Source organism: Oncorhynchus mykiss, chromosome 2, assembly GCF_057628025.1.
Source record: "Oncorhynchus mykiss isolate SJ-2025 chromosome 2, ASM5762802v1, whole genome shotgun sequence".
NCBI lineage: Eukaryota > Metazoa > Chordata > Actinopteri > Salmoniformes > Salmonidae > Oncorhynchus > Oncorhynchus mykiss.
In genome coordinates, this window is record NC_143023.1 from 35,178,233 (window position 1) to 35,190,776 (window position 12,544).

General features: G+C 42.9%; 2 protein-coding genes across 3 annotated transcripts; both read right to left on the minus strand.

Annotated features, from left to right (window-relative positions):
- Positions 1-658: 658 nt before the first annotated feature.
- vsig10l (V-set and immunoglobulin domain containing 10 like) lies at positions 659-6,946 on the minus strand. The gene is made up of 12 exons (XM_036947203.2): positions 6,064-6,946; positions 5,438-5,767; positions 4,868-5,140; positions 4,197-4,463; positions 3,732-3,977; positions 3,338-3,616; positions 2,841-2,933; positions 2,058-2,282; positions 1,637-1,753; positions 1,494-1,534; positions 1,299-1,394; positions 659-1,027 (listed from the first exon to the last, which is right to left on the minus strand). Exons 1-12 carry the CDS (start codon positions 6,134-6,136, stop codon positions 953-955), a joined length of 2,115 nt encoding a protein of 704 aa, XP_036803098.2. The 5' UTR covers positions 6,137-6,946; the 3' UTR covers positions 659-952.
- Positions 6,947-7,980: 1,034 nt separating this feature from the next.
- Positions 7,981-12,072, minus strand: LOC110488667 (electron transfer flavoprotein subunit beta). 2 transcript variants are annotated; one of them, XM_021560982.3, is made up of 7 exons: positions 11,905-12,072; positions 10,554-10,712; positions 9,982-10,140; positions 9,808-9,870; positions 9,332-9,490; positions 9,014-9,230; positions 7,981-8,721 (listed from the first exon to the last, which is right to left on the minus strand). In XM_021560982.3, exons 1-6 carry the CDS (start codon positions 11,953-11,955, stop codon positions 9,060-9,062), a joined length of 762 nt encoding a protein of 253 aa, XP_021416657.1. In that variant the 5' UTR covers positions 11,956-12,072; the 3' UTR covers positions 7,981-8,721; positions 9,014-9,059. The 2 variants fall into 2 exon arrangements, with proteins under 2 accessions (XP_021416657.1, XP_021416664.1); XM_021560989.3 differs by having other exon boundaries at positions 11,801-12,051.
- Positions 12,073-12,544: the final 472 nt, after the last annotated feature.

Consider the following 12,544-nt stretch of genomic DNA (forward strand, 5'->3'; position numbering starts at 1 on the left):
AAAATGTTGTTGCCTGTTTTCCCAGAGTAGGATAGAAAACAGAATTTTGAATCAGACTATTATTTTAGGGATACTATCGTTGGTTCATGTGCCTTTGTCTTAATAATGGGTTTCTATTTTTGATCGTGTGTTGGTCATGGTTGTAGGTTCTGACATTGATGATGCATGCATGCCGTGATATAACAATTTCCCAAGTTGAGATTAATAAAGTAACTCTACTCAACTCATGCTGGCTCATGTTGACTCCAATGTTTCCCACAGTTGTGTCAACTTGGCTGGATGTCCTTTAGGTGGTGGACCATTCTTGAAACACATGGGGCACCGTTGCGTTTTGAAAACCCTAGCAGCGTTTCCAGTTCTTGATACAAACCAGTGTGCCCGTCTCCTACTACCATACCCCGTTCAAAGGCACTTAAAGCTTTTGCTTTGCCATTCCCCCTTTGAATGGCACACATACACAATCCTTGTCTCAAGGCTTAAACATCCTTCTTTAACCTGTCTCCTCTCCTACATCTACACTGATTGAAGTGGATTAAACAAGTGTTATCAATAAGGGATCATAGCTTTCACCTGGATTGACCTGGTCAGTCTATGTCATGGAAAGACCAGATGTTCATCATGTTTTGTACAATCAGTGTATCTATACAATAGACACTGCCATTTTTATCATATTTATTTAAAATAAACATCAGTACAAAGTTTGCTGATCACAGACATTGGCGTTCGGATATACATGTATTTACAATTTGGTTGAAGCAGAAACACAATTTTGATTAAGAAACACCATAGTCAGTTCTGCAGTTACAGAGAGCAACATATCCCCATATTAAAATCAACCTCACATACACAAGAGCTTTTCACATTAGTGATAAAATAATATGAAGAATATAAAATATGAAAACATTCAAGACATAAAATATTGCACATCACAGTGAAAATAAGTTTTATTCGTTTACACAATTGTGGCAGTTCTCACAGGGGGAGGAGCGACAAACGTTGGGAGAGGGATTGACCGCTCAGCCGGAGCCTGGAAAAGATATCAGATACAAAGCATGGCTGGTAAATCATTTCTGAATAGACATTCCTACATTTCTATATAACAGTTCTAACCCAGTAGCAATTCCACAGGGACCATATTCACAAAGCGTCTCAGAGTAGGAGTCTTATTCATTATGGTTTAAAAGGCAAAACTGATCCTAGATCAGCACTCCTACTCAACTATGTTTTGTGAATACGGGCCCTGACGTGTACTTCAGATATTTTGAAAGTGTATGTCATGACAAGGCGAGGTGAATTACCGCCTGCGATGTCATTCTGTTGTAATCAGGCCGTGGTTTGAGTCCTCCAGTCAGCAGGTGGTTGGGAGTGTTTACGTCTGGTTGGGTTGACACCACCTGCATGGGGGGGGGGGGGGGGGGGGAGAGAGAGTTCTACAGTACTGGTAGGAACATGACATTTGTGCAATAACAAATTTCCCCAGTTACTGACATTACCTTCTCTACTGCTCTGGGCACAGGATATCTGTTCTGTTGACCTGTGAAAGAGAAACACAATTTTAGATTGAAAGCCACTTGATTCCGGATGTGATAATAAAAAAAAGGAAGGTAGATCAGGGGATTGAGAGTAGTGCTCCTACGTTTCTTCCTGCAGCAGTAGACACAGAGGTATATGAGGCCGATGAGGAGGAGGAGGAAGAGGAGGCCACAGGGGATCCCGACAGCGAGGCCTATAATCTGTGGTCTGCTCAGACCACCTGTCATACCAGCACAGACACAGTACAATCTGTTAGAGCAGCACTCACAGAGCCTACTCTACACTGATGCGCCAAAGGCGACATGGAAGCATAGTGTTTACTATAAGTTTAACTTTACCAGTATCATGTAGAAGTCTACCTTTATGTTAACATCCAGCTCATTCAACAATACAACAGACTATCTTATAAAGAAATGAATTAATTGCTTCACATGAAACAACGCCAAGCCTACTAGTAAGTGGCAATCAAATTAGCACCCTCCAAACAATCTGAATAGGAATATTATCCAAGTCAGTTCAAATACCGGGTCCAATTCTCTGCACCGCTGATGGTTCCCCCTGAGTTCGGCCAGCAATGGGGATGACCCGGAAGTAGTATGTGGATTTGGGATCCAGAACAGAGATATCAGTGCTCCGGGAGGAACCGGGCCTCTGCTGAATGCTCCGGAATCCCTCTATGGCTCTTTTCCTTCGGCTGCCATTTTTAGTGACAGTTAGGAGGTCTGGTCCGCTCATCTGAATGTCAAAGCCTTCAAAGCAACGGAGGGACAGAAACCAGTGTTGAGCAGTACTTACAGGGATGTTCCATATCATTTGACATTAACTACAGTCAAGATACATGGAAAACCTGGTCAAATTGTATCCCGAAGCTGTCACTACAGAGTGGTATTTTACAAGGTTCTCAGCCAACTGCTTGAAGACAGACTTATAGACCCAAAACGACATAAAAGGAAAATGGCAACAAGAAAGCACTCATTTAAAAAAAAAAAATTGGTTAAGACCTATTAGGCTACAATATCAGTTTCTCACACCAAAGCATTTTGCACTCTAGAACAAAGCCAGATAGTCCAGATGGTCTCAGACATTAAGCAATATTTACAGTACACCCCCATCTACTGTGTTTGGATTTGCATCTTTTCCCAGCAGCATTATTGGTGAGGTCTAGCAGTTCAGCAGTGAGATCAAAATCATTTGAACAAAAGGTTGTCAAATACCAATGGCTAAATTGTGGAAAACACTACTCTTAGATTCTGACAATATTGTTTTTACAGGAACATTTGAGAGAGTAGGTACGTCGGCAGCTTTACCTGTAATCACAGAGGTGGGAGGGACCTCCCAGGTCATTGTGACGATGGTTCCATTTCGATTAGGGAAAAGACTGGAATCTGAGATGGTGGGTCCTGGAGAGGGGTGAGAGGAATACTATGGAGCTTTGTGTAAAAAAAAAAAAAAAAAGCATGTTTTTCTATACACAGTCTAAGACCCCATTGTGCTGCTTCAGTCGAGTAACTCTAGTGCTCCAAAACTTTCAGGTAACATCGGATTCTCCAGTCATTTAAATACAGTATAACTCCTTCCCAGTGCTCAGCACAGAGATCACATTATGTATGCTTAACCACATGCTGTAACTACTGTATAGCGTAAAACACTACTATAACAGTGGATCAAAATCTTACATAAAAGTCTTCCAAATTTCACAGTGACCCACCAAGTAAGCAAAACCATGTATTTCGCTCTAACTCTATCCATGACCCAAGAGAAACAGGCCGCTAACCACCACCTGAGAAACTGGTCGATGACATACCCAGTAGCTGAGTCTTTTTTCCATTGCTGCCCAGTGGGTTGCTACAGTTACAGGTGTAAGTGTAGAGCTGAGCGGTGCTGGTGTTAAAATCATGGATGTTGAGCTGCGCAGTGTCCACGCTGATCTGGTACTGCAAGCCATTGGCTAAGAGCTCGGTACCTTTGGACCATGTGACCATAGCCTTGGGCGTGGCCTGGCTGTTGCAGTGGATGGTGACCACTATTTTACCCTCTCGGTCCACTGTGGTCAAGACCATCGGTAAAAACTTTGCAGGTCCAGCTAAGGAGTAATGAGACCACTAGTTATCCTGTGTGATCCTCAAACATTCTGTTTGTTGTGCAGACCTGCAAAATGCATGGACCTTACATAGTCTAGTATGGAATAAGTAACTCACTGGCAGTAATATTGCACCATGTCTGACGGAGGGGGTGATTGGCCCTACAGAGGACCATTTTCCCATTGAGGTCCTGAGAGGCAGGTATGGTCAGGTTGAAGTCTCCAGCACCGCTGGTGGCGTTAGTCAAGGCAGGAAAGGACAGCAGGGCTTCTGGGGTGCCTCCTGGCCACCGGCAGTGGAACTGCAGGTCGACATTTCCGTTCACTGCATTGACTGAGCACAGTGGGCTGGCTGTCGGGCTCTCTGTAATGGTAGGAGGACAAGGGGCGGCGGAGTAATTAGAACACTTGCACCCTAAATAAATGCAAAAAGCTTATCGGTTTGGCGCACACACACAGGTTGTGTAGCACAGGCACAATGGTCCATCCAGATGTTTAAAGACCCCTTACGCTAAGATCAATGATATCAACCACCACAAGACATGTGTACCGTATTACCCCTCAACAGACGCTAATACTCTACCATAAACGTTGACTGTCAAGTTCCTCTTGCGCTGCACTCCAGTGTTCACATTGACCAGCACACAGGTGTATATGCCCCCCTGGCTAGTTTGGACATTAGTCAGATTGAGACTTCCTCCTTGGGAAACGGGCAGGGTCTGACCCCCAAACATCCAGGAGGCGGAGGGTTGGGGAACCCCCTCGGCCTGACAGGAGAGAGAGAGGGTATCTCCAGAAACAAAGAAGGCCTGGGACGGACTGGCTCCAAGCATGGGCTCGTCTGGTCCATCTACGGGAGACGACAGGTAGTGGAAAGGGAAGTCAGATGACCATTTAAGGGCATTTCGGTGTCATCAAATGGCTGGTTAAAGTGGATGTAATTTGTGTGACAGCATTTTTTGTTCAGTGTAGGGTAGAAGAGCAAGAAAGTGAGGAGGACTATTGCCATTTCCACATGCGAGTTCCATATAGAGGAGTTGAAGGAAATAAAAACATGCAGTGGGAAAGTGGATTTGTGAGACAGGGAAACATGTTGTTGCTTTCAGTAAAGGATAAAGGATTCAACTACAAAACTAGAGACATGCGAGTAATTACGGGTGCACAAGACAGAACATAACTAATAAAGTAGAATAAAAGTAATGCTCAGACTAATGCTTCGGACAAATAAGGCGAGATTCAAATTTTCCTTCTTACAGAGAACAGTTATTTTCCTATGAAATGTGACAGTGCTGAAAGGGTTGGTCAGGACCAAGGTGTAAGGTCCTGTGTCGTTCCGGTTGGGCTGATGGATGACCAGGCTCTTCTGGCCCACTGTGTAGTGAGAGTTGTTCTGTATCTCCACACTGTTAAAGTACCACCTCCACTGGTCGGCCTCACCCTGCAGTGTGCTGTACTGCAAAGTGAACTTTTCGGCTCCCTCTAAGGCATCGGCAGGCTCTGTGTTCACAGACACGTTCCGGATGTAGTCTGAAAGCAGAAAGGAGAGCAACGGTTGGGGTAAAGGACACAGATGGATGGACAAACCATATTGCTTCACCATGGTGAGGAGGACAATGGAGCTGCATAATTCCTTGAACAGGTAAAAGAAACATACATGAAATCCTAACATGACTAAACTCTACATGAAGTCTAATATTCAACTAAAATGTGTAATATTCAACTAAAAGGTGTGCTCAAAGGAGAATATCTATTGAAACTGCTTTTTACTAAAGGAATATGATTAATCTGGGTCTGGGAAACTGGCACCAAATGACCAATACTCACCATAGACCTTCAGCACAAATGTGGCTGAGACAGTTTTGAATCCAGACTTGACTGTCTCCACAGTGTAGGTGTTACTGTAGACATATGACACATTTCGGAAGGTGAGGGACCCATCGGTCTCAATCTTCAGCACATCACGGTGAATGATGGCTATGTCTGGTGCAACACTGGAGCCAAGGGTCCAGGTAACCACAGGTAAACTCCCCATCTTCCATGTGACCACAGGGTCAGGTGCACCACTGAGGGTCACTACCAGAGTCACATTGCTGCCAACAGTGGTGTTGACCAGTGAGGGTCCCAGGGGAGAGATGGTCAAATCACAGTTTACACCTGTAGTTGATCATGATGAAGCAAAGAATTAATGGAAATGTTAACATTAATACAAAGTTGATTAAGGGTCACAAATTGTAACTAAATCCTACACAAAAATAGGATCTCAATCATCTCGTGATACATTCTATATGGTCACAATTTATTGGGTAGTTAATTATGTGAATCAATAATTTATTTATTGTATAATTTATAGGTTTACAATATGGTGTAGGCCTATTGAAAGCAGGCTCGTTTTGTTTATTGGTAACATACGTGACATGCAAAATTAAACAGCATGATAAATTAAAACGTACCTCCAATCATAAATATCAATAGAATGAACTTAAAAATGTGCCATTTGTGGACACCAAACTGGTCCGAGGACATTATTCTTTCTTTTTTTTTTACTTGAAAGAGAAATCCACGAAAACTGAAACCATAAATTGCCCACAGCTTTCACATAAAAATAATATTCCACATTTTAGCTTTTTAAGATACCGCAAAAAAAATCTGGGTAGTCCTTGTGAAAGTTCGATGGACAACTGATGTAATACAATCGCTCCTGCGTTGTGTCCTCTATTGCACTCAACCTTGCTTCACTGTCGAGATGTCCGGGCTATCTGTCATCAAGATTCGAGAGCAATTCACCTGTGTCGATGTCAAAGCCTTGATTGATAAAATATTGGTAAACGTGGGCTTTACTTTTACAGGCAAACGTTCAATAAACAATGCAAACGTGACTGCTTGTTGAGCTTTGAGGCGGGACAGTCCTTTACTATATCAATATCTACAGGTAAACTAGTCTAGAATGGCATATTCAACCAAACAGTAATGTGAGAAAGAAGAGGAATATGATTTATTGCGCAGTCACCTAGACGTTGACACAAAATAAAAAGGTGTAGGCTGGTGATTTACCAGTGTTTCAGGTCTATTGTAACAGAATGATCTGATTAAAATGAAAGGTAACCGGTTGGACTGCATTCTTTCCATCACCTATTGCGCTTGTCCTCTGGGAGAAACCAAAGATCTCCCCGCCTTAACAACCGGAGTTGTTGTTCACAAAGCAACACGGCTGGGCTGCCTAGCTCTCGTCTATCCTTTATTTGGATTGGTGGACACATCTCAATATTGTAATCTCTTTTGAATATTCGAGGAGAGTTGTTGACGTCTGTAATTCAATGGAGACGCTATGATACTAGCTTCATGCCATGAATAGTCAGTCAGTCCTTGAGACAACTCCGATTTAGTGGGGTTTTTTTCTCAAGGTTGCCGGGATGTCACGTTTCCTACTTATCGGTACACTCGTAATAATTTAAGATTTTTTCATTTCTATTTGATCAAATAAACCTTATGGAGCAAATATGCCATAATGTTTTTGTTGTTGACCAAATTCGACACTCATTAACCTCAATACAAAAACGCCACCTGCTGGAGGGAGAAAGATTTCCTGCTGAGTTTGGACTATTCCTCTCTGGAGAAACAACCTTGGTGTCTGGTCCCAATGAATGGGCCAATCATACACAGCTATTCCAGTTATTGGTTACCACTGATATAGTTTAGTTCCATTGAGGGAGTTCTATTAACCTGAGCTGCAGTACACCCGTCAATGGCCCGTGACTTGAACGGGCAAAAGCAGAGGGAGGAGCGCCCTTCTCAAATCGAACAGTAATCTGTGCCTCATGGTCAGGTTGTCAACAAGGCAGCACAGTGCATGACCTAGAAACATGCATCTCTTTTCCATAAAATATGTTGTTGGAATTTTCAAATCAAGTTGTTTTCATTGAGAAGGCATTTGTATCAAAAGCAATCATTTTTGCATATAAAAACAGAATCCAACTCATTAATCCCATGTGCCACTAGCCTAGGCTGCACAACTTTTGTCTTGAGCAGACTTCATTGTGGCTTTGAACAGCCCCTGGCTCACGCCCGGGAGGCAGCCCAGTTCCAAAACAAATGCAATCACTTTTCACCTGGTGCAAATTCCTCCCACTGGCTAACCTGGGACAGATAAGCAAATCCTCTCATTATAAAATTACTTTTGCTACACAGTTAGGAAACCATTTAAGATAAGAGTACCATCTTCCTGAGGGATTTAGGGGGTTTGGAACATGCCCTCTAATGACTGGATGGCTGTTGCCAAGTACTTGCTACTCAAGAGACTATCTTAAAACCAAAACAATATGGAAAGACAGAATACAACAACATAGAATGACAGTGGAAAACAGCAGATGTAGATAGGAAAAAGATACCTTTATTGTTATGGTAGGATGCTGTACAATCTAAACAGAAGAGGCGCTTATGGTAAAAAGTAAACTGTGTGTTTTTTAAATCATTTTCCCACATCTGAGAGACACTGTCCAACCGGAGCTGCCACCCAACTCAGAAATAATTATATTTATATAAACTTTATACAAACCAAGTCAGTAGACATATCACAAACCCTGAATGCACATTCAGCACTGCAACTTTGGGTTCTTATTTACACATAGCATCCAACTCAAACTGCATAGCCCAGATGTGTCATTGTAGGGCTTCGTGATAGGGTTTTCATAGGTCCATGTTACAGATGAAAATGCTATTGTGACACTCTTGAATGTACAGTGCAACACATACAGAAACATGGGTGAAAGAAAGTTACTGACATATTACTGGCTTGGAAGTTGTGCATTTTTTGAGTCTAGGTCCTCCATACCTAGTTACCTATACTCACAGGCAAGATACATTAATTACAATACAGATGTACCATGTGGATTAAATTGCACAATAACAACAGACCCTCTTCTTCTTCACCCTCTGGGCTGTGTGGGTTCCTATAGGACAGTGTTTCTCAGTGTCCCTTTATTCCAGGTCAGTAGGCTACTATCATGGAAGTCAGAGTTAAACACAGAGGGCCGGGTGGCGATGGGTTCTGCCTTATGCAACCAGTCCTCCACGTTTGCTAAATTACTTTGTTCCATCTCTCAAACAGAGACCTGCAAAATGAAAGGGGGAAATGACATATTACAGCCAAATAGAAACAGAAACACTGAGCTTGGTCAAGTACAGCACACTATGGCAAAGGTCTGCGTTTACAGTTGAGGAAATTTGGTGGAAGAAGCATTTGATTGTACAATCTTCACTATTCCACAAAAATGAAAAATTCTCTCAACATTCACAAGAGTAAGTTGTTACATGAACATGAAATTCATCAGTGCTCTGACATTTTCTAATGGGTTACAAATATTATCTCAAACAGTCATACTGATTTTAGGTATTGAGACTCACCCCTCTGTGTGTCCCCTGCACTCCCCCTTTGGCTCCCACAGGGCCTCTAGATTGTTCCGTTAGCCTTGAGTTTGGCGACCAGGTCATCCACCGTCTCCACCTTCACTCCAGCCAGTCTCGTTGGGGGCTCGTCCACCCTCAACACCTCCACTCGTGACACCATGTCCACCCCCAGGTCTGCTGGCTTCATGTTGGCTATCTTCTTCTTCTTGGCTTTCTGGTAGGTGGAGGGAGAAGGAGATGAGTTAAAGTGCTATGTGTGTGTGTGTGTGTGTGTGTGTGTACACTTTGTGAGGAAATGTACATTGTGTGTATTACCATGATGTTGGGCAGGGTGGCGTATCTGGGGGTGTTGAGTCGAAGGTCTGCTGTGAGGACAGCTGGCATGCTGATTTTTATGGTCTCTAGACCACCATCGATTTCCCTCACCACCTTCACCTTTTCCCCATCGATGGTCACCTCAGAGGCAAATGTGCCCTGCAAGAATGGGGGGTCCTACATTTAGTAGATGTCATAATCCACATTGAGATTAGGCCACGAGGCAATCCAAGTGTGACATCTGGTGGTTTAACCATGTAAATACACCCTAATTTTGCCCTTCATTTGGCCTTTGGTCTACTTTTCAGTGCAGACTGTGTTGACTGTTGTGACATAATCTAAGGCCTGCTAGTTCAGCTGGTCTCTTCACCTGACATTACATCGATATGCTAATGCTTATAAAGACTCTGCTCTGAGATCAGTTTAGTGATTCCTGCTGAGAAAAAGGATTACAATCAGAAGAAACCACTACTGACCTGAGGCCAGTCTAACAAGGCTGCCGTCATCTGACCTGTCTGGTTACAGTCATCGTCAATAGCCTGTCAAAAAATACCAACACAATCAGTGAGCATTACATGAGATCATGAGGTTTGATTTCAAAGTCAACTGGCATTGGTGTGGCAGTGGCGCAATCTATTGCATCGGATGACCTGTTTGCCCAGGATGACGAGTGAGGCCTCCTCCTTCTTGGCTAGGGCAGCAAAGATCTTGGCGATCTGCAGGGGTCCCATGGCCTCGTAGTCTTTTCCTGAGACCTCCACGTGGATGCCGCGGTCACACCCCATGGCCAGTGCAGTACGGATGGTCTCCTACACACACACACACACACACACACGGTAGGGTTCTCAAAATTATATAAGAACACCATCTGAGAACAATGGCAGAATAATACAATCATTAGCACATTCAAGTTGGAGGTGACCATCTGCAGAATCCGTCTTACAATAAAATGAAAACATACTCATGACCGCTATCCTAATGAAGAAACAAGATCCAAAGCTTCCCTCCAAATGTTAGCTATTGAAGGCCTGTGAAGGAAGATGAAGCCTAATGATACAGAACGTTCAGGTAGAAATGAAGCCTAAAACTATAGGATCTTAAGATAGAAATGAATAGAGTAGAACATATATGTATAATGTCATGTAGAACAAGGAAAATGTTCTGCATCGTTGAATACACCTGACTTCAAAATGGTGTCGCCAGAGCATTCCGTCACTCTTACCGTTACTTGCGTGGGCCCACAGCTGACGGCCACCACCTCTTTGATGAACTTCTTCTCCTTGAGTTTGACGGCCTCCTCTACAGCGATCTCACAGAAGGGGTTCATAGAGTGCTTGACGCCATCTGTCACCACCCCGCTGTGGTCGGGCTTTACGCGGATCTAGGGGAGAGAGCAGGGTTGTCTTCATTAGGCACCAAACAGAAAAAAACAGACTGAAAAGGGGTGGGACTACCTGAACTTCAATAAGAAATGCTAATTCAGTTTCAAAGAGCTTTGCCCTATAAGTGACTACTGGATAGTCACTCAGAAGGGTCAGAGAGAGACAGACAAAGACAGAGGCTGGAGACATAAAGTGCATGCAGTCAATGTGTCGGAGTTGAGTGTGGGGACACTGTGCAGTCTGGGCACTTGGAAATAGTTGCTGTGGGCCCAATGTAGGTGTGCTCTCAGAGCTTTCCAATTGAGTATGAGGCAGTCAAACCAATTCTGGAACACTTTTCAAAGCCTTCCACCATCCCAATTGCATTGAACAGCCATTGTAAATAAACCTTTTAAAACGCCAAGATTCTGTCTTGAGTCCATCCCATATACATTAGTCACCTCATAAATACATGACTGGCCCAGACTATGTCTCTCTCTCACAAACACACCGCCCTCATGCCTCCCTTCCTCTGTCTGATAGGAGTTGGGGCAGCATATGGGACGGGGGAGAGTACAAACATAGCTTAACCGAGTGCATGGAGAGACAGCTACAGGGATCTAGTTGGGTGCAGCTGAAGCAGGAGTGCTCAGACTGTATGTAGTATGAAATAACTGGTAATATATATGGTGTTAGGCTTCCTTTACAGAAAAAATATTACCTTGGAACTATCTGATAGGAGTGGCTTGGATAGTGATAGCCTACTAAGTTATCTAACTGTCCTGATGCTGTGACACCTAGTTGATTTTATGTTTTTAAATCACTCTGATGAAGCCTGAATGATGATTATACATGTAGCTTAATATTTGCAATACACTGCACAACACAGTGACAATGTATTGTTAGCTAGCTTTCTTTTTTAATGGTGACAGTCGTTTATCGTTTTACCAATTCTAGAAGTAGCACGCTAGACAAATTAAACTGTTACCTAGACAACCCTGTAATGACCTTGGCATTTTCCTTGAAGTTATGGTTGTTAGTTGAACAGACTTGACATTCAAACAATGAATGCTAGCTTGCTAAACTAACCCTTCATCCATCTACCCACCTTAACGTTAGCTAGCTACCATAGCCATATGAAGTCTCGAATGGAAATTCCGCACGTTAAATGTTGAATTGTTTTAAAATAGAAGACAGTGGGGAAGTAGCTACCTTGACAGCATAGTCAATTACACGTTTAACTCCAACAAGAACCCGCGACATTGTTAGCGATTCTTCGGTTCAGCAATGTATAGTAGCTAGTTACCGAGTCACCACAACGAACCTTCACCCAAGAAGCAGGAGACTCCTATATCTTCTAGCAGCACAAATGATAACGTCACTTCGGTATGGTAATGAGGAAACCTTTCAAATAAATGGATAACTCATTCAAAAGACATTGAATTGTAATTAATAGCCACCTCCATTGTGACAACAAGAAAATGCAATGAGTAAGTTATGAAAACAAATCCCAAATATGTTTTTAAATTATTTATTTTTATACCAATAATGAAAAAGACATGACACTGGGGGATATTGTGTCCCCCCCAATAGCCCCCAATGCAAGACACCGTAATAGACTGTACATGGGTTCCATATTGGCTCATAGAGATAAATGTTCTACCTGTTTCAGTTAAAGTGGGTGGGAAATATTAATTAGGGTCTCTACTAACCAAATATTATGGTTCGTTTTGGAGTGGGACAGTGTTGTACATATCCAGCAGGACTTCGTTCTCAGCCAGCAGCAGTCCTCCTCCAAAACTACACATATTTGGTTGGTAGAGACCCTACTGAATATTTCCCACCCCACTTT